The following is a 27,235-nucleotide window of genomic DNA, read 5'->3' as shown; positions in this document are numbered from 1 at the left end:
ATGTTATCGACACCAGTTTATTGATTGAAGTACACATTGGGAGCAAATAACAGTGAGAGAACATAACTCTCAGTGTCAGTAAAGACGGTAAAAATGTCACACGTCCTTGAAAAACTGAACACGCAACAAGCTCAAAAAGGATTTCTCGTTTATTTTTTGTTTTGTTTTGTTTTCACACAAGCAGCTCAAAATGAAAAGCTTCCTTATTGTCTTTGAAATGGAATCAGAAGAAATGTTGTCACCTTCCTCATGTTTTAACACTGATAAATACATGGTTTTTGCAAATCAAATTGTATCAGAAAAAAGGTTGTTTTTTTTTTCTTGTTAGGTGCAATGTGTGTTGGGAAAAAAAAAAAAAAAGTAAAACATCATTACCGAATGCTTAAGACCAACAAAAGTCTCCCCAACTCGATAGGATCCTTCAAAAGTAAATGGCCCTCCCCGTTTTCACATCAGTACAGCAGGTCTGTGGGGTGGAACCTGCATTAAAGTGCAGACTGGGGTGGGGGAGGGAGAGCTTGAAGGCCTAAATGGAAATGTCTGTCCCCTGTGTGAACATTAGCTTATGTATAGCAGACTTACACTGTCATCATTAGAGTACGTCATCAAAAAAGTGGCTCAGTAATTTATTACAATGCAAACATATTCATCACCTTATTTTCCATCAGATCTTGTTGTGCATTCACACTGCGAGCAACACCAGTCGCCGCATGTCCGTTCAGCTCCTGCGCAGCTGAGCGACCGGGGGGAACGCCGGCGTGCCGGACAGCCGACGAGCTCGCCGGCTCTGAGAAGTCGGCTGAACATCGAGAGCCAATCAGATTTCTGAAAAGTTACGACTGATCAAAGTGTCCCCGGTTTCTGCAACTTATTAGAAAGACTACAACAATAAACGTCTCAAATGATGATGGAGAGTAGTTGCTTCAACCACTGGGGTCAAATGACGTTTTTATTTTTTTTTTCCATTAATATACCTTTTTTATTATTATTTATACTAACTAAATAAAGGAAAATTGAACACTGGTTGGGTCGTGTGGTTACCCGGGTGTCGTATGAGCCGACATGGTGGTGAAACTCCCTCATTAGTCGCTCTGTGCTCCCCTGGGCTGCTAATCCTGCATCTCTCCATTCACCTCCACAGAAAAACAACCCTCAAAACAACACTTTTAGTGCACAAACAAATGTAAACAAAGTGGATTATGACAATATAAAAAGCAAATCCTGGTACCCAGTTTTTGATGAAATTAAACAGCCCGTTTCCTCAAGGCTGCTGTGCAGAAGTTTCCTGCAGATGCAACATGCCGGGTTTACTTTTTTGATTCAAACAGGAAAATAACAGATGTTCGCTCGCCACAAAAAATGGGTACCAGGACGTCTTTATATTGTGATTATCAACTTAGTGTTCATTTATGTGTTAAAAGTGGTATTTTGGGAGCTGTTTTGCCATGCTGTGGTACTGAGTGAGGGATAACAACATCGTTCTGGATTATAAGTCCAGAGGAGCGCAGGGCTGCTGATGAGGATATTTCACCACCATGTGGCCTCATGTCACGTCCATGTAACTACACGAGCCAATAATCTGCCAAAGTTCATTTGTGCTTTAAAGCTTGTTAGCCAGTTTTGTTAAGTTTAGCTCATCAGAATGATGTAATGTCATGAAAGATGATATTCAAGGCAGCAAAATGCATGATTTGCCCATTCAGATCTTTGTAGCTGCAGACTACTACATAAATGCGACACGACAACCAAATTGTTTGCAGTGTGAATGCACAGCTGCTCGTCAAAAGAGCTAAAAAAACAAAAAAAAGGAAATGATAATTCTACATCAAGACCTTGGATTCAGTTTATCTGTCAGAGGACCAGCATTACAAAGCCGCTGAATTTTGTTTCTAAGGTTCATGGACTCCAATAATCAGATCATTTGTGTTGTAATTAAAATGTACTTGATAGCTAATAAAAGCAAAAAAACAAAAACAAAAACAAAACACACCATTTCTTTGCACCAGGCGGTCTGTCATCACTGGCTGGCAACTCCAAAAGTGTCTCCTTCAATTGCACACATGTATTTTCACAAAGGCATCAGCTTAGGCATTCAAACATCTTGGCACTAAGAAAAGACCTATGGAAAAGAAAAACGGAGAGCTTGATAACTTTTTTTTTCTTTTTTCATTTTTGAGAGTACATTCTTCATCCTTCCATGAGAGGATTATATGCAACTAATACAGTATGGTGGTTATGAGGGTCAGGGGGTGGGGAGAAGCAGCTTTAGAGAGAAAAAACAAACATATCGAGGAGAATATTCACTCTGGTAAACTAAAGCGACAACTACCAGAGAAGGCTGTCGAGGGCCTCAAGTGCCATGGAGGGAGGGGGGGGTTAAAAAGAAAATGACCAAGGTACAAAGGCATCCCTAACACACCGTCACACTCCTCCATCTCCCCATACACCACCCACGCTTCGTGGTTAGATCACTTCCATTCAGAAGCAACCCACAGTAGTCACTGATAAGCTCTTGGCACTTTTTGGACATGATAAAATCAACGTCTGAACAAAATGACTTCGAAGAACCGTTGTTCCATCGTCTCCTCCTGCTGCCTTCACTGTCCCGTGCTCTCGTTGGTCCTCAGAGCTCCGATCACACTCTGGATGTTTTCCTCGGGAACCTGGAAGAGAAGAGGAGGAAGAGGACGGTGAGGATTTGCACCCGTCTGACTGTTGTACTTAATCAAGATGAACTTCAAGAGAAATGGGTTTCCTCACCAGGGCATGATCAAACTTGAAGGTACTGATGTAGTAAGCTGGAATGTCAGCCGTTGCCAGTGGTTCCGATATTTGAGCCACGATGCCGCACTCATCTGAAACAAATGAGTCCTGTTACTTCCTTTTATTAACCCATCTCTTTATCACCCACTCTGTTATAGCTATGAATGAAAAAAACATGTTACTGCACTAGAATCATATCAAACTTCATCACGTAGACTTAGAAAAATCACCCCCACCAACTGAGCAGTGTTTAATTAAAAAGAAACTATAAGTTGAGTATTTGCCATAATTTAATGTTAACCACAAAACTTTGCACCTTAGCTGTGAATTTTCACACGATGCCTACAATCCATTTTAAGAAAGGGCTATATGCAACGTGGAGCTGTACCCAATCCAACAGAGTCTTGCAAAATTTTATGAAATGAGCATCATGTGTGAAACTCCAACTACATGTTGAGCGCACCAGTAATGTGAAGATTACATTCCCACATCACAAAAGGAGTGCGTGACTGGATGCCTCATTTCCAAGAGTTTGTCACATGAGAAGTTTGGCTAACAGTCAAGTTTGCAAAGACAATAAAGGGTAGGGATAGGTTTAGATAAATTAAAAAAAACTTAAGGCAATAACAACACTTTAGTTAAGATGATGGTCACCATATTTTAAAGGCCATTCACTTTTGAGACATTAAGTGTGGAGATCTGCCAAATCACTAAATCAGGAGACAAATTCACCGAGTTGGCCACAGTACATCTCGAGCTGAAGGCAAATATATACAACCACCTACTCCCAGACCTCCACACTTTCCACTTTCCACTGCACTATTTCAAACGATTGCCTGTTTCGAGTCATGTCTCTTCCACGTAATCCTTTTGTGGTGAGAGAAAGCGTATCTTTTCATGCCTGAACACTCTTTGCATTTTAGTCAAAGTGCCCAACTGAACTTATACTTTAACTATATTTACATGTATACTGAGCGTGAAGCATGTGGTTTATTACAACAGCAGCTCTTAGCATGATGCCACCCAGTACAGTCTAGCCTGCATACACAATAGTATGGCAAACATGACTGCTCACCAAATCCTAAAGGCTGGCCACCAATGCGAACCATTTTCCAAAGCTCTCCAGAAGCACTGGTGAAAAGGACATTGTTGGGAAACCTGGAGTAGAACAAAATACAGGGAAATTCAGAGAAAAGGGATCAACTATTTAATATCTTACATAGCACAATGGAGCTTTCCACAGTATTGTATGCAAAGTTGACTGATCTGTTGAAACATCAGGACAAAAAGGGGAACGTCTGAAACAAACAACGGGAATAGGGAAGTCAATTGCAGCGTAATTGTCTGTTCAGTTGCTTTTAGGCATTAGTGCTGCATTTGACACTGGATCAAGAAATTTTAATTCATAAGCTTCACAAGGAGGTGGTTTATCCAATTTTAAAGAGCTTCAGATCCTGTTTTTCTGGCAGTAAATTATATGCATTACTTGGCACATTTTCCTCCAACCACATTATAGTAAGCTGTGGAGTCCCACAGGGCTCCATTCTTGGGCCACTACTTTTTAATTTACATGTGCTCCCCATGGTAAGTGTCATTAGAAAGCATGATATAAATTTTCATCAATACACAGTTGTACATGGCCTTGAGCCGTTTAATCAGTTACAGAGAAGATCTAAATTCTTAGATGTCTTTCAACTTTTTACAATTAAATAAGGATGGTGAGCAGTGAAACCCAGAGCAATATTTTTTCTGTTCTTTTCAACTCTCCAAGCCTTAAGGTAAAAAAAAAAAAAAAAAACAATGCGAAAAATCTTGGGATTACTTCTGATTAAAATCTTGACTTAAAAAAAGCAGTTTTGTAGTGTTACCAAAATTGCTTTTCATCATCTGTGTAACATATCCAAGGTTTGCTATTACTGATGCACAAACACTCATACAGGGATCTGCCTCCTGCAGATTAGATTATTGCTAGTTTACCTGAAACATCAAGTGCAATGAACATAAAACACTGCAATCTTAACTAGGACTGCAGAGAACACATCAAACCTGTTATTTTTATGACAGTACTGTTAAATACACACCCGCCAGGCTCTTAGATCAGCTGAGTCAAACCTTCTGGTAGTTTATAAAACCAGAACAAAGACTGTGGTTGCTGCCTTTCCATCACATGGCCCTACACTGGAACAACCTTCCTGAATCACCCATCACTTTTAAAAGAATTTGAAAAGTCACCTTTTTCCATTGCTTTTAACTAGATGTTTTTACTTTGTGTGCTAGCATTGTGCTCATTACTACATTATTTTATTGCACTGTGCACATTATTTTATTGTTTTTATATTCTTTTTGTGTTGAATTTTACTGTTTTGTGTTGTATTTTATTGCTTACCTCATTCATGCAGCACATTGTGCTGCATTCATTTGTATGAAATGTGTTACAGAAATAAATTAAACTGAATTCAAGTTGAATTGAATTTAGCTCTGGTAGCTGAAATATGTTGCAATGCCAGTCAGTGCCAGCATTGAACAGTTGACAAAGCCAGTGGGTGGTGGCCTTTCGAGGGTACTGACACACCAGTGGGTTGGGAGGTTTTTCTTTTTTTTCCCCCATAAAACAGATTGTGTACTGAAAAATGAGTTTTGAATGCCGGTTAAGCTGGTTAAGTAATTGTTGAGTTACTGAGGTGTTGACCAATAACCCTGTAAACCACACACATATTGTGGTATGTTTGTGGTATGGCAGATAGCTTGGCAAACAGGGAATGTGTTAGCTTATGGAGTTCTGCAGAGAAGCTAACTATTAACCATTTGGACCCAAACAGATGGCAGCAGGTGATTTCTGTCACTGCTGTTCATCCAGCTGCACTGAATAACCCTTGTAAATCAGTGTAAAATGGGTGACCCGTGCCTTTAAGGCAACACACTGGGTCTTATATAAATGTGGGGCCAAAGCTGGCCTACATGCTGCTGTGACAAAATATGTAACTTTAAAAAAATAATGAAAGCTTGGTCCAATTATTGTATCTCCACATAGCTTGGAGAAATGACTGACCCATATAAGGGATAGCCCATTTATGAATGGACAATCCTATGATCAAGTGCTAATGTAGTGATAATAGAAGACAAACCACACGGGACTTGCAGCTGCTCACTTTTCTTTATGGCCTTTCTGCTTAATTAGACGGTATATTGTGAGAAAGAAGGGGTTACAGACAATGACAAACGAGTCAGATTGAAACCCACTGCGTCATATGAACAAGGTTCACCAAACTGCTCTGCTATTGCTTAGCAACAATCTATCTGCCCACTCAAGTAACACTCAAAAATGTTTATATGTCGGTCTAGCCTTGTCTAACAGTGAAAAAGAAATCTTGAAAGGCCACAGGAAGGAAGTGCCACTGATTATAGCAAGAATACCAAAAGATGACGTTCTTTGCTGACTTTCAGAATGAGGCTGCTGAAACCAGTCATTGTATTATTATTGGTGTGCTCTTCTGCTTTACCTCTGTGTTGTCTGCTCATCCATGACCAGAGAGATGTAGCCCTCGATCAGGGAGAACGAGAAGAATCGAATGTGGCTGGAGTCCTCGCTCGACGCTCCCGGCTCCTTTGGCCTGATAGGGAAGGTGTGACAGTCAGTACAGTCCAATCAGAGATGGATAAAAAACAAAAAAAAACAAAAAAAAACAAAACGTTTTGATAGCACTTCATTACACACAGCGACCAGCCCTGCTTTACACAAAAGGAACAAGTTTGCATGACTTTGCATGTTGAGAAAATGTTAAGATATAATTGAAATGATGGATCTAAATTCTCATAGGCAAACTGACTTGTTTTATTTAACTTTATTTTATTTCCAATTGAGTAAACACAAAAACACTGATTAAATGCAGGTGGAATTGTGATAACACTACTGAAAATTCCATTCAAAGTGGGAAGTTGGAAATTCCCTGCTGGTAGGATATAATTACAGCCTCTGTGGGTCTCAGCGACTAATGCTAAGTCAATGATATTTAGCAACATTAGCTGAGCTTGTTCGCACAGAATGTCTCCACCTGTGAATACACTAACTTTACATTTCAGATTTATGTTTAACCACTTACCACACAGGTGATTTGATGGGATTAAGGGTATGCAGTGTTACAATCAAAAGTATGATTTCGCCATTATGAACTTGTTTAAGTGTATTTTGCAGATTATAAACATGTTGTGTATGCTGCAATGCTGAAAATGACGTCTTGCCATAGTTTTCTACTTGGAACAGAAACTTAAAGAGACATTTTACTCCACTTTTCCATATGAAAAGTTGAAAAAAAAAAAATCTCTCCAATATCTCTGGACTGTAGCATGTAGGTATTTAGCTCTACACTTTTACACCTACATTGTTTTGTTCATTCTCTGTCCTACAGCATAAAGTGTAAAATTTATTCATTTTTCAACTGACAGAACAGTCACCCTCAAGACTATGTTTTTCTTTTTGATCGTTTGCTCTCCAGCATATATTTGTAGATGCTCGATTGTATTTGTCAGCACTGCTGTGACAATAAGTTAGAGCAATCACCTGGGAGAGGTGTCATAATTTCAACAGCAGGCTGCGCAGCAGTAGCATGGAAGTAAACAAGATACAACAACAGAAATAAAGCCAAGTAGTGACTTGATTGGTTTTTGCCTCAGTTCAGTCAACATGTGAAGGCACTAAACCAAACACAAAACAACCAAAACTGTTATTGTTTCCCTGCAGTAGTGTATCCTCTTAAAATCAGCTCACATTGGTATTTGATATGGGTCGCTGTACATGCTAGATTAGATCTGAGCAGCCACCCAAACATCAAGTAGAACCATCAATTCTGAATTGAGCATGAAGGCCTGTGGGTGCAAATGCAGCCTGAAGAAAACATCTGCCCGCAAAACCTCAATGTGAGAGTAAATTGTTTGATTGTGAGCTCAGCGTTGTTTGACATGCTGTACGTTTTAAGGATTTCTTTTGGCAACCAGGGGTAAAACATGATGAGTTGGTCTTTACCCTCCGGAGTAAAACATGACGTCCATGAGCAGGGTGGCTACCGAGGGCAATGTATCTGGGTCCAGGCTGGTCACACAGAACATGTTGCTGGGACTGGATAAGGGATGGATGATGGGACGGGGCACTGAAAAACAAATAGATTCTATGAGGGATCAGAGGAGGAAATAAAACAACACAGCATCTGTATAAGTACCCTTATAAGTATCTGTATACTATAGGTATCTATATAAGGTATTCTAACTTTTTGCATGTTTGGCATGCTACAAAATATAATTAAAATCCATTCATTTGAGGTTTCTAGGAGTAGAAGAGAGAAAAAACTAGCAATTCTTGTCTGTTGAAAACTAAATCAAACACCCTAAAATCCTGTTAATACAATGCACAAGATGAACTGGTGCAAGACTTAATTCAAAGACATCAAGTTAGATGAGTTCCGAAAAAAAACAACAACCAAGTATTCAAAATGTCTATTTAATTTAATTACCTAAAGATGCGGTGTGAATAATAAACATAGAATTCCAAACAGTCAATTTTCCAGTAAGACATTATAGCCCAAGGGGCTGGATATTTTAGAAAACTACTTTTTTACTAAAAATTGATTGCTTCTTTTAAAACTAGATTATTATTAGATATTTATACTTAGAACACAAATTTCTTTCATTTCTGCTTCAATCTAATGATAGGCTACTTTTTTTTTTTTTTTTTACAAAACAAATCCTCACTTATTTTGTTTTGAACTAATTTTGTAAAGCATAAAATGGTAAAAAAGTTGAGGGGTTAAAGTGGTTTATAGCCACGCTACCTGGGTTTCTGTGTGAACAGTTTAAACATAGTTTGAACACAGTTTAAACACATCTGAAAATATATGGAGGGACTTTTTTATTTTGTCAGCCTTCATTTGGCATCCGAATAACAGGTTACAGTAAAGCTGAAAGAAGACAATCCATATTTAATCAAACATGTCTAATTTAACCATTTACAGACTTAATTACAGGCCCAACACATTTTCTAATCAACTGTTTTTGACTCAGGGACGAGAAAAACACAAACAAAATGTCACTAATTCAATGTTACATCAACCAAAAAAACAGAAAGCAGCAGTTCTGACCTCAGTTCTGCGAACAGCGGCAGTACTGGACAGCAGATTTCAAACCGTGGTTATCTGTATAGTTAAATAGTGCTGATGTATTCTCACCGTCAGAACACAATGCAACACTGGTTTGATGACACAGTTCTGCTGCTGTTGTGGTTTGCCTACTTCCCTGTTCTGATGGTTACGCTTTTGCCTAACATCTTTATGTGCTCTTGTCGGTTTTACTCAGAGTGTCTTGCAGTGGGTAACAGGGATGAGGCAGTGTCACGCACCAGGTTGGATTTAGGAGGAACAACGCACATTCTGCCCGGGAAATGGAAAAGGGAAACTTGTGAAAGACGTGCTATGTTGATAATCTAAATATTTTTTCAGCGAATCTCTTAGTTACACCAATATTGTTCAGGTGAAGCAGCCATTTTGAGTCACTGTTGTTGTGGATGCACTGCAAAGTGTAAAGTGATGGATATGCAGGAGCTTGGCTGTCCACCAGCAGAAGTATATTTCTCAGCACTGGTGACACTGTCTCTCTCGCTCTTTATGTATATGTGTCTGTTCTTTTCCCTCTCTCTCTTCCTCTCTCTTTCTTCTGCCTGTGTGTGTTCGATAAATGTGGAATGAACTGCAGAGCGCCAGTTCAATTTGAAAGAGCGACAGCCAATAGGAAAAGTCCAACACGCAGCTGACCAATGGTAGCAAACAAGTGGCCAGTGTCTTTGGTCGGCTTTTTAATTCACTGTCAGTTTGCTGTCTGGCATCTGCCCAGCCTGTCTGCAGGCTCTGATCCTTTGTTCTTGGGAGCAGCTACTTTTGGAGTGTCCTTGAGCAAAGCGCTCAAAAAACAACAGAAAAGCCAACAAGTGCTGATAACATTTCCAATTTCGTGATGGAGTGAATTTCTATTTGAAAAATAAGTTCAAAGAAAACATTTAGACGTTGAATACATGCTGATACGATGACCTGCACCAACGTTGAAAACCATGGAATAACATGTTGTAAAATTTTATAGTTTTGGTGTTGAACATGGCCTGCTGCAAATGCATGTCAACATAAATTCTATTCAAAATTCAGCACAGGAATGAAGAAAGTTTATGCCTACCAAGTTTTGGCTTCACAAAGCCATTGGTGACTCCCAGACTGTGAGCGGCGACAGTCTCTCCATTGACCACCCTAAGCAGAGTGAACTCGGAAGACAACGTATGCATTACCATGGGCAGGTCTCGCTCTCGAACCTGAGGGCAACAAAATTCATGAGGTCATTTCTGAAGGCTGGCGACAGACCGAAAAATAAAAGTTTGTTGAAGAATCTGTTTTGACCTGGATTTGTTTCTATCTCTGTCCTTGCATCAAACACAGTGTGAAACCATGAAGAGCAGGATGAGTCTTGAAGAGTTTTTGTACTTTGCATGAAGAAATGGGAACGTTAAAGAAAAAAAAAAAAATCCACCCTTAAAAAATCTTAGAGATATGACTCATCTGTGATGTTCAGTGCATTCCCAGAGGTATTTTGTGATTTCAGAATATACTTTCTGTTGTATTCCCCTCACCTAAACCTGCCTCGTCCTCATGTACTTCTACTTCAGTTAGTGTTTTTCTACGACGCCCAGACTGACTTTTGTATTCAGGCAAGTTAAATGTGTAGGTGATAATAGCTAATAACTTAAGTAAAAGGCGACCGACAGCCCTTATTCCAACAAGTGTCATTACGTTCTGCTGCACTGTGGCAGAAAATTGGCGTCTCTGCTTCGTCTACAATAGATTTCTCCCTGTGTGAACATCAGTGTGAAATGTTGTCTCAAAAGAGGCCCTTGCTATTTGATTCTGAGGGACTCACACCGAGACTTAATGTTTACCTTTTATGTTTAATGAAGCTGAAACATTTTTTTTTTTTCCATCTCCAAGTGACATCTTGTCATCTATATTTGGCCAGTTGTCCAATTGTCCCAAAACTATAAAATGCTATAAAGTACCACCAATCACCAATAGCAATTACTGAAAAGTGTTCAAGTGGTTTCAGAAGGAGTTTTCTTTAAAGATAATATAAAAGGGCGAGGTTCAAAAGAGTTTAACCAATTACTTTTGCAGTGTACTTCTATTTGCATTTTAATGACTTTGCATTTGGAAAATATTATCAACTGACATTTGAGTTCCACAGTAGCAAACAATTTAACAGCAAATTGCACAAGTAAACACTTGGCCCTCTGTGGTACAGCAATCAAGAATTCTCAGTATGGAGGCCAATGATCAAAGCGTGGTATATAAAAAGTGAAAATTTAAACTCTCAAAACTTAAGTAAATAATTTTACAGCGAGTTCAACCTACAAAATGCTTGGTAAAGCCTCGGTATGCTTTTTTTTTTGCTGTCGCTGATAGAAGTGTGATGAAGAAATCTGAAAGAGGCAGAGGACAGAAAGTACATTTGGGCTTAACAGGCTGTTTCTTTGCCCATGGTGACTACTAAAACTTAAATTGAATTGCACTGACTATGTGAAGAGAAAGTAAAGTTTTCTGCGAGAAGCTGTTCTGTAACTCCTCTGAGTGGCCTGACTCAGTCAGGATACTCATGCCACCGTCTAAATGAAAGCATTCAACATTTGGGTCAGGCTTTACAGCTTTATGTAACACAAAAGATCATAATGCTGAAAAAAAAAATCCTTAGCTGGACTGTCTTTCAGTCTGCTCCAACATTCAGTAATGGACTCAGACACTATGTGAGATGAGGCCACAGATTGAGACAGAAGATGAAAAAAAAAAAAAAAAAAAAACGAACATGAACACAGAAAAAATAAGGCGTTTGAGAGGGTGGTGGGTGTAGGCGGCAGGGTGAAAAATGCAGTTGTTTTCCCCTGTTTTTTTGTGACATAGCCATTAGCAGGACTGTAGCTTTGTGCAGAGAGGAAACAGGCCCATGTATGTTACCTGGAATTCCAGCAAGAGGCTGAGCTGCTGATCCTCTTTACGTAACTACTGACAGATTATCAACATGGACGCCGGTTCCTTCTTTCATTTTCATAAACAGGCCCTGGCTATTCAGCGGCCCTTGTTTTTCCATCTAAGCAAAGCAATAAAAAAGACTCCCTGTGGCCAAAAAGGCTTTGGTATGAGAGAGGGAGAGAGGACGTCTCACTGAACCAAGGGAAGTGGGGCCATGCAAGGTACGCTGTATACACTGTGATTGTTTTTTCGTGTCAGGCACTGCGGTATGGCAAGTGCTATCATAGTAGACAATGTAACTCTTTGTGCAGACTAAACTGTCCAAGTGATCAATTTTCTCCTTTAAAAAATGTATGAAGTATGATAGGCATTTTTGCATCACTGAGCTTGAGCGTTCAGTGCAAAGTGACAAGTAACACAAAGACTTTCCAATCAATTCTGATGATAAATTCATGCTGATGAATTTGATTATGATAAATCTGAGTTTTAATATTTGCTATTTGCAAAATGGAACGGCACTGCAATGGATACTCAGAATTGCATGTATTGTCACACAGGTCACAGGTCAATGTCCAACATCATCAACTACACCACACCTTTTACTTTAATATTACAAGTTAATATCATAAACTGCAAAATTACAGTATGACACAATACCATCCAGTACAATATGATGCAATACCACAGCAAACAAGAAGCAATGTGTCTCTACAACTGACTTGAACAGCTTTTTAATGTCAGCTGACTGTCATCACTTTAAATCCAAACCCAAATCAGTGTGAGGCCTCTCATGGTGAAGAGTAGGCTGCTTGGTCTTTGGTAGCAGGCATAGGTGGCGCTATTAAGAGGCTGGAGAAAGCTTAGCTTCCCGAAAATTGTCATTATTAAGAATAAACCTTCTCCAAAATGAATTAATTATTGGCAAACATAAAACCTCACAAAGCTTTTGGCGAGTTTACACTAAAGATTCACGACGAGACGCGGTATTGTTTCCATAGTAACAACTCTCTTCATGCCAGTGTTTCTGTCAGCTTCCTGTACGGTTGTTTGCACTTGTTTGTGGCTCCGTTTTGCCCTCACATGACTGGGATGTCACAGTATTCACCAACATGCAGTTTACTGTGTTGACTCAGGAAAATACTGATATTTCCCATGTAGGCAATTCAGAGTTTCTCCGTCTTTAAAAGATTAATTTCTCCTGAGGTTACACCGTGAACGATGTGTTATCACTGCGGTTACAAATTTACGAGATGGATATTCCGCTATCGCTGTCGAGGTAGTTTATACCGTTGCAGCTTTTCTCTGCAACTTTCTGCATCAGTCCTGCACAGCCATGCTTATTGGAGAAACGTTACCCTACAACTGTTTTTGGTCAACAGATTTCAGCTTTTAACTCAAAATTTAATTTCAAAACATTTTCATGGTTTGAGTATAGTAAGCAGGTAGACGCCGTATTCTGATTCCCATGGAGTTAGGGATTGAGCTTTCACTGTTAGTGGGGTAAAATGTTCAATACATTAGCTGTTAATTTCGCCTAATTTTGTGTTATGAAAATCCTGAAGATTTTAGCTTCCTGCTATCTGATGCTATAGAGCCATAGATGGCGTGATATTGTTCTCTTCCGGTGGTGACATCACCTGCCACCAAAGACCAGACATCCTACCTGTCAACTAAAATCAATCATTTCAGTTCGACTGTGATCCAGTTCAAGAGGTGGAGGGCTGTTTGACACTGCTGCCACATTTTCAGCTGTGATTCCACTGATATTTGCTGACTGCTGTAGTCCACTGTCTAGAGCCAGACATATGCTTGGTCCATCATTTTCCCCTCTTTTTCCTTCTTTTAACTGACCGTTCCTGAGTCCTGCCCTCCAAAAGCAGTCCAGACAATCTTAGTTTAGCCGACGTTGCCCTCGGACAAGCAACACGTCTTTCTCTATAGAGGTGAATGAAGTTTCTCTTGATGCTGATGGGTTTTCAGCATTTTATGATGTTGCTTTTTCACAAAACACAATGAAACATTGTGCCAGGCGTCCTGAGAGACTGAACAATGGAGCATCATCTTTAATTCCCTTCTTGGACACCAAAGACAGACCAAGACAGGACCAAGCAACATGCCTCCTCTGCATACAGTGAATTGAATATTAATAAGATCAACAAGCGCACCTGTGTTTGCTCAAAGGTCAATTATTATCTGATCAGACCAACAGTTAACATTTAAGTTGGAGGCTATGCTAACTTAAGTGCCACATCTCTGCTGGCTCCCATGGCTAAATGGTTAGCCTGGCAGCTAATTTAGCAAAGCTCAGCTCAATGTCCTTACATGCAGCTGCTGTCACCAAACAGACTCACAATATAAAAGGTACCGGAGAAACACTGCCAACAGGTGAACAGTTACATGCCATCCAGATTATTACTGTGAACTGATGAAACCGACATAGTATTCATGCTTCAAATTGGATTTTTCTATCTTCAAATCCTCCAAGTACCCTTCCATGGCAAACCAAAGAGCTTTTTGGTGGCTTCTTCATGAAATTGGGTCCATTATGTCCAGAAATGATCTGTACCTTTTTGCAATGTATCCCTGAATTTCACAGTCGTTTGCATAAACCTTGTCTAACCAAACAACAGTAACTAAGGAGGACGGGACTTAGAAACGGTCAATTATTACAAACCACATTCCCTGTGTAAATACATCTTCTGGACGCAATATTAACATTTTTCAAATCCTGAATTCAGTCTTTGGCAGCAGAGTCAACACAGTATGACTGCCACCTTTTGGTTGACCAGTTCATTAATCAGTCAGTGGGGGTCTTGGTTGATTAGTAAACCATTCCCCACCCTCACCGCTTCGTTACCAGATGACAAATGTCTACACAGTTCAAAAGATGCATGGAAGTAACCTGGAGGCATTTAATTTGCAAGATAACATCTGAGCAACTGAGTGCCGATGTTTGGTACTGACAGCTTTCATGTCTGCCATGTCGTGACATCACCAAGACGCACGGCACAACGTGATGTAGCCAAAACAGAGATGACCAAAGAAAAGCTTAGCTTGGGACAGCCCTATAAAATGGTATCAAAATTTTGGTTATTGTGACAACACTAATCTTAACATGGAGCCATACTCACCAGAATGAAGTCTGTCTGATACGTTGACAGCATGAATACAGAGATGTTATGGTCAGCCAGAGGCGCGATGACTGATTTGGCAATTTTGGTGACTCCGATGGGCTGAGAGCTGGAGGCGTTGCCACCCCCTGACACCACGTTAAGGGCCAACCACGTGGCATCGGCAACACTGATGTGCTCCGACTCTGGCAGTTCTGGGAATAGACAAAAGAGTGATGTTAAAAATGTGAAAATAAAAGTGTGCAGATCATTTCTGAACCAATGTTAAAGAAAAGGCAACAAAATGCTGTGCCTTGCAGTGACTTTAGAGCAGCTGCTAGGCACTGTCAGGCGGCGTTCAGACTGTGGAGCGCTACCTGCCTGACACCAGGTCCGCATTGCAAGAGCTCTGCTTTTGCAAAGAACTCAGTGTAGAAGCAGAGCCAGGATGTGGGTTGTGACCTGGGGCTTGAACTTGGGGCAGGTAAATATTTTTCAGTTCGATCTGCACAGAAAAAAGGCAGAGCTGCAGATTAAATTTGGGGTTTCTCCATACGAAATACTGGTGTTTTTTTGCAGAAAACACTGCACAGTCTGAACACCCCTGTAACACCTTGTCCCAACAGGAAGTGTGGTGAGCAAGTGTCAAAGAAAAAAACTGAAACACTCAACAAAACAAAACATAATAACAAAACAAAACACTCCCATTACAATCAGTGAGGTTGTCTAGACAGGTTGCAGACGCCTGATGTCTATTTCTGATGCATCACATCGCCTGTCCTGCGACTATTCACCCATTTTTCCACAGCATCAACGGATTGTTGCTGTTACAAAATAGCAGCGACTCACAACTGGATATTCATTTTTTCTTTTAATAGATGATAAAAGCAATAATCTGTAACATTTTCAAGCAAATTGCTGCTATCTTGCTGCTCTCTATTGTTAACTGCTCTAGCAGAATGGGACTCGACCTGCTCCAATATCCTGCATCCTGCATTTTTTGGGGGGGAGAAATTTTCTGCTGCACAGGACGGGATGTTTTTTACATTTTCGTTTTTTTTTTTTTTTTTTTTTTTTAATCAAACAGAAGAAGTGCTGGACAGTTAGCATCTGCAGTGATACTCAATACAACTGAATGGACATACTAACTCAAACTTAATCAATGGCAAAATCCAAGGGAAAAAACCCAATCCCAGTTCTGGACACAGTGTTTGACAGGTCATCTCTGGGAGGAGCAGTGCTCTTAGCCCCAAAGAAACGGATATGAAAAATATTGAATTTAATCTCACTGATTGCACTTTGAAATATTTATTATTATGAGGTTTTATTCTTATGCCACACAATAAATAGGTAAACAAAGTCCTAAAAAACACAACACTAAGAAAAAAAAGAGTTTCCAGTTAACACATTCAGAAGCATTGTACATGACTGGCTTATTACACCGTCCCTACAAAGTCCAATTTAATTAACAAGCTTTTCACATAAGGTTCTGGCAGAATATTTGACAGTGTCTAAAATTACATCTTTCATTGTTTGGTTTTGCCATGAACAGCCATGAAAAAAAGGTTTGAGCCAGCCGACAGTAGAAAATACCTGTGCCTGTTATGCAACCGACAGCTTGTAGTATCCAGGGTAACCAACGAGGGTCACCCTGGAAAAGGGCGTGTAATGACATGGGTTCACTCACTCAGCCAAAAACAAAACCCAGTAAGTGACAGCTTGGCCTCACACCCATAATGGTGCTGTTGATGAGGTGATGTGTGGTCAAACATTTCTAGTCAACGTGCATGGCACTGGAGAGAACCATGGATTACACAGTGTAATCTTTTCTGGCCGCCTGATCTATGGTTGCCACAGTAACTTGAAAGATCCACAAGTAATTGCCTACAGAGGCCCACCTTTGAAGCCTTCCTCATCTACGATAATGGTGTAGTCCTCCGGAGTCTCTGTCAAACTGAAAAACTTACATCTGCAAAAGGAGAGAGAGAGAGAGAGAGAGAGAGTTCAAACAGTGGTTATGTTAATTTGTGAGAGAAGCAGGAAACAGAGAAATAGCTCTATACAGGACAAAAACTGAACGGATAATTTACATGTAAAGTCGATTGAAGACGTGCTGCCTTCACCTCCCGCTCTGCTGCGTCGCGAAGCTTTCATGACATCAGCCTCGCACGTGCCAAGCCCCCGTGGGCAAGGCAGGTAACATGTCTTTATGAAAGCATGCAAGCATGAGCTGTGCAGTGACCGTGGCAAGACCACTAGTATTTCTAAGAATTCATCCTTGTGTTTAAAGGAAGACGGGCTACAGGGTCTGTGAGGCTCATCACTGAGGCATCAAGGCAACACAAAAAATAAACCACGGTGCTGCTCCCCTCGCAATGCAAATCTGTCTACACCTCGTTAGAATAGGAATTTCAGAGATGGAGAAATGTTTTTGAATATGCAAACATAGTAGATGATACTTTTGCTTTTTTCCCCCATTCGTTGCATGTGTCACTGCAAATACTTTCCTGATTATAGCCTACTGAATACAGTAAATGAAAAATGCTCCTGTCTTCCCCTTGAGTATCATCTTCCCAAATGACTGGATCCATCTCAGTATGGGCTTAACTGGTCCATGTGTAGTGTGTTATTTGCAGTTTGAATAAACTTACATTACCTTTACCTGGATTAGGACTATTTTTGGGGCACAGCTGTGTGTCTGAAATCCAGACAAACTACTGTCAAGATCAAATTCTAGAAACCAAAAATAATCTTCATGATGTCCAAGGTGGATTAAGGATATTGTTTCAAGTCAGCTTGAAATCATTCTCCAAAAAACTCATATAAGTCTTACCTGGCTTTAGCACGCAGTGTTAACACTATACCAGGAAAAAAAAAAAAAAACATCCATGCATGCCACAAGTATGAGAATCAGATTCTTTACAGGCAACCTATTCAATACTTGCGCTTCATACTTCACTGAAAGGTGTGAAGAACCACAGGGAACAGGCATTTCTGGAGAAATAACATACCTCTTGGAATGAATACGCTGTCAGGTGTTATAATGGATTACATTAAGAATAATGAGTGCTGCAGTTTTTGTGTTGTGGTTGTGGCTCCAAATTATGAAGAAATTTAGTCAGTGTTGATAATACTATTGTAATCCCTTCTAGTCATGATCATGTCCTTCAAAAAACTACATCCTGACTTTATCTGCTATTCTTTAACATCAAGACAAAGACAGCAGCCATACACTGAATGCTGAGATCAGCAATGAAACAGCAAATCGCTATAAAGGAATATTAACCCTCATTTATGTGGTAAATCAATGAACGCTCAGCCAGCATCACTCACATTCTGTGTCCATACAAGGAACTTCACAAGCAGCCTCTAAATGAGGCTGTGTTGTTGTATAAGGTATTGCATTGTGATTACAATAACAATCTAACACACCAAACTACAAAATGAGCAATCACAACAAACGCTGTGTTAATGAAAATGACTTCAGGCGGCCTATAACTGAAAATAAAATTGATTTTTATGACTCTTCCAAAACTAGACAGTTTTGCACATCTAATTTAGTTTGAGTCACTGATGTGAGTTAATGAGTCTGAATACTTCCTCAAAGCAAAGTCAACTGGGGAACAGCAGAAAATCCATAGTGTTTGTATATTGTTTTATAGCTTGTTTTATGCACTCAGAATTGTAATTTAAACAAGCATTTACAACCATTATGAAACTCTCTCCGAGGAATCATTTACCTATAAGACTGGTACAAATGAGGGATCTCTAATGGGTGAAACTCACATTTTAAAGCAGAGAAACATGTTAACCATTAACCATTTCATTTAAAAAAAGAAAGATTAAACAACTACAACTACTGGCTGTCCTGATTACTGATTACTCGGCTAGCTAAAGTCAGTAGTGTAGGGGAAAAGCTTGAGGGACTTCTGAAGAGATGGCTCATGTCCATGGGACTCTACAGAGGAGAAAAGAGGAATTCAAACGTGCCAAAGCCTCATAAGAGATGATACTGGCAGAATCCAGGGATTGGCCAGTGACAGATGAAGATAGGAATGAAGCGCATCGCAACAAAAGCAGCTGAACATGGGCGCAGTTTAAGGACACACCCACCAGACAGGATGACCATGTCTGAGATCAAAATTGCACAAAGCAACACAATCCTAGAGATCAGTTTGTTTTTGAAGAGGCCTGTCGACAAGAAGACAGTAAGCCGTGCCAGTCCTGTTGCTCAGGCGAAACTTGATGACATTGAAGGAATACCTCTATGCAGTTGTCAAGACATTCCAGTACCAATTTCCTCTAGGCCACATTACAAACTTGTCTCACATCAAGTAACACATGCATTTTGAATGTACCTGAAAAAAGACAGGAACTATACCTGTTCCCATTTGGCAAAGAATAATGTCTAAACCAGAAATGAGGTTTCCCGTGTCCCCACATTATTTGATTGGGCCAATAATGCAGGGTTTCCCTCTTCCTCTATGATTTGATTTATGCATTAAGTCTGACAAAAGAGTGAATCTGTTCAGAAATTATACACCTTTCAGAGTGAAACCATGCCTCCTTTTGGCCAACTGGGATAAAATGTCAGTTCTTCCTTACCCCATGACCAACCCTTCCAAAACGTTTCATGCAAGTCCATTCATTCTCATCCTCAACTCATCCTAAAGTAACAAGGCAGTGACCAGATTTAAATAGAGGTAGATGAGCTGGAGGGAACCGTGGGCTATGGAAAGACGTGGATCTACCTTTGTAATGGTAGTTTCCGACAATCTCCTACATGAACTGAAAAATCTCCACTAAAGCTACGCGAGGCCCAACCATGCTCCTTTTGTCCAAAACGAGTCAACAACCTGTAAAGTAAACTGTAAAGTGACATCTAAGGAAGATGGACACGACCAAGTTCTGCAGTCAAGTGAAATGGATGGGTGCAGTCCTCGATGGCACAACTGTCAGCAGCGGCAAGATTAGAGGCGGCTCTTGTTCTGCGGTTATTACCAGTGTGCAAACATGTTCAAGTGCTTGTTGGTGCCCCCCTAAGTCCGCCAGTGCATGCCAGCCTCCCAGGGGACAACAACAACGGCCTCTCCATCTTTGCTCCGCTTGTGACGAGCACCACGCGTAAGCTGCTGCCAGTCATGAACGGGGCAAATACAATCTAAGATTTGCCCTCCTTCAAGAATTTGCCCCAAACACTTCAACGTCCAATCTAGTGCTGTGGTCCAACTTGGACGGCCTCAGTCCTAAAACTAATACTAAGAAGACAACTCTGAATGAAGCTTATAGTTGCAAAAAGTTGTGGCATGCTGACCAAGCAGCTGATGCTAAGTAATGCAAATGAAGTGAATGGAGCGTAGGTACACTTGGTGGTGGTTTGCTGTTGAGGATTTACTGCTGTGCTATCAATACTACTGAGCTGATCAGAGACTACCCAATCCCAGGCAAAAAGAAGTACTGTCAGAGATGATTTCCAAGCTGCTTTAAAGCAACCAGCTGATGGTCCTGGATGAAATGAAGCTAGATCAGTCAAGATTTTATTGAAAGACTGGGAAAAATGGGAACCCAACAGGTAACCTGAATTTAGCTACCCAACAAGCCGCAAATCGAACAAGCAGTTAAGAGCAATCACAAGAATTATTAAACCCTCTACAGAAAAGTCATCCCATATATTCACTTGTTTTCTCAATTATAGCTAATTTTAAACAGGGAAAATTAGGCATGCTTTTTGAAAAAACCCACAAACACATAGATAGAGGTTAAAAATTGATTGTGGATACCTAGGGCTGCTTAGGGAGCGTACAGGAAATAACCGAATGCAAGGTTTTATGGACATAGATGTATCATAGCCAGCAGTTCCTCATGCTCGGAAAGCCTGGCATCACAAAATTAACCAAGGACAGACCGCAGTCAGGACTGGTGCACATGTTCAACTGCTCCATCAAGAAATCTTTAGCAGTATAAACGCCAGGAGGACAAATTTCAGCAAAAAGTGTTGTCAAATCCATGGATAAAGTTACATGGACTATGATCAAATTGATTTTGAGTACCCTACTGCCAAAGTCTCCAACCATGCAGAATGACAGGTTACTAAAACTTGTCACTTGATAAATAAATTCTATTTTGTGAGTTATCAGGCAGTGAAAATCTAAATGAACCAAATATAAAAATGTCCTGCTACAGTTTGCACTTGAGAAGAAATACTTAAGTCTATGGCATTGCTCCCATAGACTTGATATCTATAGGCTAACTGCATTACAAACTGGCCTTGAATAGCTGTGTAGATGTGGAAATATAACCTATGATCACAGATGCATTCTGAGACAAATATCCTCAATATACCACCTGAAACTTACTGCCAACAGTTCTTCATTTAGTGCGCACATTCGCAATTTGAGACCGCGGGCCGCCCCTCCTACAACACCGAGAAAACACCCGCTACCTCGCTCATGAGGTGACTGCTCCCATCAGATAAGACATGACAGGTTTATGTTGAGTGTCAGCTGATGACTTACTGCCATCTCAGCAGACGTGCTTCTCAAATGCGAGGAGCGCAAGACAGAAGGCAGGGAGAGTCGCTGCACATCTCAAAATGCTGCATGTTGTCTCTGTTCAAAACTGACGGCTGAGTCCGAGAAACGGTAAATGTGCTTTGAAAATACCGTATTTATCTTCACTTTTGCAGTTAGTATTATCATCATCATTAATAAGAAGAATAAACTGATGCTACCTTTTGACGTTGCCTAATATTAAAACTTTTAATATGGGCGTTATGATTCTGTGAGTCGCCACAAAATGGCAAATATCACGGCCTAATGGACAAGCATTCCCAGAAATTCTAGTCTGGTTAAAAGTTAAAGATATTTTGACTGGAGGACCATCTTCCGTGCAGACATGGCAAGTAGGATATTAACATTTCAGCATGTTGTTACAGCTCCATCCCAACTGTTACAGATGCCGCTTTGCCTAAAATAGGCTTACGCACCGATTACAGATTTCTCAACCATTTTCATTCTTATTTTTTCTCATTTGATGAAACGTTTGATGTTAATTGTGGCATTCTTTTCACATTTTCTTTTCAGTTGCCTTGACTTCAGTGATAATGACATTTTTTATTAGTTTTCCCTCATAAATGGTTAGAATTAACAGCATCAAAAACAACCTGTGCAGACATACAACTAGCTTCAAAGGGATAGAAGAATGCAAGTCTGGAGAAAAAAAAAAATGCTTATCAACTGGACCGTTGTGGAAAAACAAGAAATTCCTTTGTGGCTGCAATGAAGTGCAGATTTTGACAGAGCAGAATGATATACTCTTGTGGTGGCAATAAGCGGCAGCCTCATCTCCTTCACGAGTGCAACAGCCATGGAGGCTACATGGCATTTTTTTCTACCAAGGAAAAAGTCAGTAAACACCTCAAACAGTCGCAGCACTGGTTGGAAATTCACAGAATACACATAATCTGATGACAAGAAACGGTAAATATAGCCTAATCCATTAGTCACTGTAACACAGTAATCACATGACATAGTTTGGAAAGGGAGGGAAAAAAAACAAGTGTTTACTTGCTGGAATATTGTGACACGTTAAAAGGAAAAAAAAGTATTTATAGGTTAGACCGTGAGATTGTGCACGCTCAGAAAATAAAGCACATCATTGTACCTTTAGGGGTTCAACGGCTTGTCACTGGGCAGTACCCTCTAAGGTGCAACTTTTGCACCCTTGTAGTTTTATCCATATTTTATAACGACAACATTGCCTGTATAATTGTACAACCTATTCTTCATATTCATGAATCAACAAATCTTTCATTTTAAGGTTACTCAAGCACAGCCTACCAGTTAAAATCTACCTTAAATTAGCAGTTTACCTAATCCAATGATTTATTTAGGGGTTTATTTATTCATTCATCCACTGAATTTGGCCTAACAGACACTGTCTCCTGATACTGTCCCTCGAAATTTAGATGAAACGGTACATAGATGTACTTTTTACTGCTTGGGAACACATGTAGCTGTTTGGCTCTAAGAAAGGTACATATAATTACCCCAAGGCCCAATAATAAGCCCTATAAAGGGGGACATTGGTGTGGATTGTGCCTTGGGGGACACAAAAGGACTCCCACCGCACCCCTATTTCTGACAGTGCACGGTGCACATCTTGAAACGATGCCACTGATGCCAGTTTGTTTTTAATGCTAGTCAAATGTGAGTCTGCATTAACACAACTTGGAAGGCAAAGTCACCCAAGAGTAACTTAAAGTAATACGATTATGTTATTGGGTTTAAATCCGGCGGATTATTTGCAATTACATCAGGTAATCAGTAATCTGCATGGGATTTTGGACGTGCACCCCTTAGGAAAAGAAGCAGACAGATTACCAGTTCACTGCCACCTATGGAGAGATGACTTTTTTTTTCTTATTATTTAAAAAAATAAAATTTAAATAAAAACAGAGCCAAGGCAGAGGATGATAACTCAGTGCAGTCAATTGATTTGCTTGGCCTAATAGACTGTAGTGGGAATAACATGCACAACAACAATGTGCCCACAGTATAGCAGAGGCTACACCACAGACACAGCAATGACTCAAGTACAAGGCCTGGTATCAAGCCACTGCCAGGGCTAATTTTCATTATTATTTTATTCCATTTTATTTTATTTTTCAATGAAAGTTTCCTCATGCAGAATGGCTGGCCATGCATATGCACCCATAGGACGAGGGCTGAGAATCTGCAGAGTCTGGTTTAGCATATGTTGAATTTGACTGATACAAGGGGAAAATAGGCAGCACGCACACACACACACACACACACACACACACACACACACACACCCCTTGGCGTCGACCCAGCTACAGATGGCACAAAGCAACAAAATGACACTACAGAACAAGAAAGGATAGGCCTGGAAACTGGCACACACGCCAGTTAAAATGGAAATAGCACATAACGCTGTGTATTTGGTTATTAACACAGCAGCTCCACTGATGCCTTTAAAAAAAAAAAAAAAAATGACAGAACTACCAGCAGCCTCGTCATTAGTTTGCTATAATCCTTCCAGGAGACATGTACAGCGCTGTGGCGCATGGAAAACCTGAATTACACCACATTTTCGCCCCGAAATCGCGTTTAGGAACTTACGTACCTTGTTTTCGAGGCCAGGAAGGCGAGTTTTATTAATCCATGAGTGCAAATCTGGATCCCCTCTTTTTCTATACTCGCCACTTTCAAGCTGTGCTCTAAAATATGTAGCTCCATCTTTTACGTCTTCTCATTGGAGGAACGGCTAAAATCTAAATCTAAACGGTTTCAAGTAAGATGCATAAATAAATAAATACAGACATAGGGCAGCTACGGCTTGTTAAATAGTGAAAGAAAGAGAAACAAGGGTGGAATAAAGAAAGCAAAGAGGTAAAACGGACCGACTGTCAAAACGGCGACGGAACCGTTTACACTTCCGGTGTCGGGTTTTCAAAATAAAAGCTTTCTTTCTTTCTTTCTTTCTTTCTTTCTTTCTTTCTTTCTTTCTTTCTTTCTTTCTTTCTTTCTTTCTTTCTTTCTTTCTTTCCTTTTCCTCCGAGGCGAGTTTGGATCGGTGGTTTTCAAGGTGGGGGCTTCATTTATTCATTCATTATTTATTTATTTGTTTGTTTGTTTGTTTGTTTGTTTGTTTGTATCAGCACTGCACTGATTGTCTATGGGAGGCCTTTAACCTGGGCCTTATGAATCGGGCCAGCTGCAGTTGCTCAAATTCTCAGGAAAAGATTTAAATGATAAGAAATAGAATAAATACAAAATATACTAACCCTAACCCTAACCCTAACCCTAACCTTTCTTCTAAATTTGCACATTGACCTACCTCTATGCACATTTTATACACCCATGCACACGTTTTTTTCTGTTTTTTTTGTTGCACATTGCTTTTTGCACACTGGCTTGTACTTAGGTTATTCTGTTGTACTCAGATCTTATTCTGTTGTACTTAGATCTTATTCTTTATTTCTATTTTTTTTATTTACTTAATCTGTAATCTGTGGATACTGCTGAAAAAAATGTGAATTTCCTGCGGGATGAATAAAGTATCTATCTATCTATCTATCTATCTATCTATCTATCTATCTATAAAAATACATGCCTTGCAAATCTGAAAAAAAAAAGTATGTGCATCATGTGTAAGTGTATCAAAAGTATGCGCATTACAGATTTGGTAAAGTACAATTTTGGTGTATTGAAAGCAGGAGTTCAAGAAGCTCAGGATGTTTGGTGTTTTGTTCCCGACTGTGGAGCATTTTACAGCCTTAACCTGAGCGACTGAGGCCGGCTCAGGAAGCATCATCCAGCACGACAACATGAAATTTATCATATTCCATAGTGTGTAGTTCTGTTGTCATTGCAACTAAGAGCTCCTCAGTATTATCATATTCCTTTTTTTTTTTTTTTTTTTTTTTTTTTTTTTAAATTGTGGATGCAAGGGTCAAAATGTGACTCCCACTATGTCATGGCCAAAATACGTCCAAATTTAAGAGTTAAGAGTTTTTCCTAAAGAAATTTAAATAAACAAACAAAAACAGCAGCAGCAGGAGTAACCTGAGCTTGGCGTCATTCTGCTATTTATAATAATTTAAATTATCACACAGACTCTTAATACCATAAGTATCATGAAACATGTCATGATACAATTTCACAATATACTCTACAGAGTGGACGGATCATGTATAAACAGAGCTTAAAATGCAAACTAACTGCATATCACTTGGTTAGACAACTAATAAAATAGACATCATTGACAACAGATTGACTCAAAATAATTTAAAAATCCCTTGATGATTTATTAAAACAGAATTAGCACATGTACCTGCACTGCACTAAAATGAAGATGCCTTGATATCATCTAAAAAGTTGTTGCCATTCATAAACTACAGAACTGATAACTGGATGTGGGAAGCAAATGTTTCCAAGGGGACTATTTTCTGGCGGAGGGACCATCTCACTCCTCAATTCCAAGTCATCAAAATACAACAGTGCTGCTGCTTGTAGGAAAATTAATGTGGAGGACTTTATTGTGGTGATGGAAAACTGGTGTGAAGAAAGTTTGCTGTCTTTGGAAGTTCATTTTCATATTGTAGTGGCTGGATAAAAAGGAGGAAAAATGACATCGGAGATCAAAAATATGAATGCTTGCTTTGAAAAAAGATGAACAAAAGCATGAATTATATACAAAATCACTGGTTTGGTCCTTTAAGAGCCTGTACTCTGCTGCCTTATGAAATTGCTGTTGCTGTTTTTTCTTTTCCTGCCTTTGGCTACAATAAATACTTTAACACTTTAATTTTCCTGCATTTTAAATAAATCTTGATGGTGAAAACCGTCATATTGGAGACCAAACTAACTTGTCATTGGTATTATTTTGGTATTATTTTGGTTATTTGGTAGGTCCAGCTTGTTTGCAGGGTTAATTATGGAATGATAAAGGTCGCAAATCCCACATTATTATCTATTTTCTATATTTAAGTGGATAAGACTTTATGGAAAATTTAAACTTGTGTCAGCCAGAAGCTATTTTTCATTCACAAATAAAAAGTACATTCTATGCTCTTATACTATTATTTTATGCGTACAACTTCAACCCACAAATAATTATTCAATCCCACTCATAAAGCATTAAGAATGGGATTGAATGGCAGTTCATTTTGTCTGACTGTGTGATAATAGTAGCTGCACATCTGGTGCCAATCTGGAAAATAAGCCAAACTTTCAAGACTGTTTGTTGTTGGAGTGTTTTATTCTGAAGGGCAGAGTGTTAAACCGGAAGTGACCTTGTTGCCCGTGTCCTGTAACTTAACAGAGTTTTTAAATGGAGAGGAGGACTGCTGGTCCCCATGTTTGCTCTCAGACTGGAATAGTTTGCAGCTGGTCAGAGTGAGACAAACAACTTGCCATTCAAAGGAAGGGGGCGGGTCTGCAGTGCAGTGGGGCATGATGGGAAATGTAGTTCTGCCATAGTTGCCAGCACAGATTCTCATTATTCACCGAGGCCCACAATCTGTCCAGCGCCAGGAGATAAGGTGCAGCCGACAGGAGTTTTTATTGGCCTGTATTGATGCTGGCACCTCATTTAGTCATGACGTGGTAAAAAATGACAAACGCCACTCACTTCTCAAAAGGAAATAAGTTAGAAATGCCTCAGGAGCTCAGGACGGCCCTTTTACCCCATCATAACCCAAAATATGAAAGCATTATTGATGTTTTTGTGAACATTTGACATCAAAATATTAGATTCAAGACATTATCTTCAGCATTTTAGAGGCACAAAACT

The 27,235-nt window shown here is 39.8% G+C and overlaps 1 protein-coding gene across 1 annotated transcript; it reads right to left on the bottom strand.

Annotated features, from left to right (window-relative positions):
• Positions 1-131: 131 nt before the first annotated feature.
• Positions 132-24,372, bottom strand: castor2 (cytosolic arginine sensor for mTORC1 subunit 2). The gene is made up of 9 exons (XM_030068538.1): positions 24,065-24,372; positions 16,816-16,886; positions 14,939-15,132; positions 9,973-10,105; positions 7,784-7,907; positions 6,264-6,374; positions 3,839-3,921; positions 2,761-2,855; positions 132-2,663 (listed from the first exon to the last, which is right to left on the bottom strand). Exons 1-9 carry the CDS (start codon positions 24,175-24,177, stop codon positions 2,598-2,600), a joined length of 990 nt encoding a protein of 329 aa, XP_029924398.1. The 5' UTR covers positions 24,178-24,372; the 3' UTR covers positions 132-2,597.
• Positions 24,373-27,235: the final 2,863 nt, after the last annotated feature.

This window comes from Myripristis murdjan, chromosome 14, assembly GCF_902150065.1.
Source record: "Myripristis murdjan chromosome 14, fMyrMur1.1, whole genome shotgun sequence".
NCBI lineage: Eukaryota > Metazoa > Chordata > Actinopteri > Holocentriformes > Holocentridae > Myripristis > Myripristis murdjan.
The sequence above is the reverse complement of the archived record's forward strand: the minus strand, read 5'-3'. Positions and strand labels throughout refer to the sequence as shown.

Excerpts from the sequence above, each read along its gene's own strand:
- castor2 (XM_030068538.1), bottom strand. The coding sequence starts at position 24,177 with ATGGAGCTACATATTTTAGAGCACAGCTTGAAAGTGGCGAGTATAGAA. Across the intron at positions 15,133-16,815 it reads AGATGAGGAAGGCTTCAAAG|AACTGCCAGAGTCGGAGCAC; the intron begins GTGGGCCTCTGT and ends GTCTATTCCCAG. Across the intron at positions 2,664-2,760 it reads TCAAGTTTGATCATGCCCTG|GTTCCCGAGGAAAACATCCA; the intron begins GTGAGGAAACCC and ends CTTCTCTTCCAG.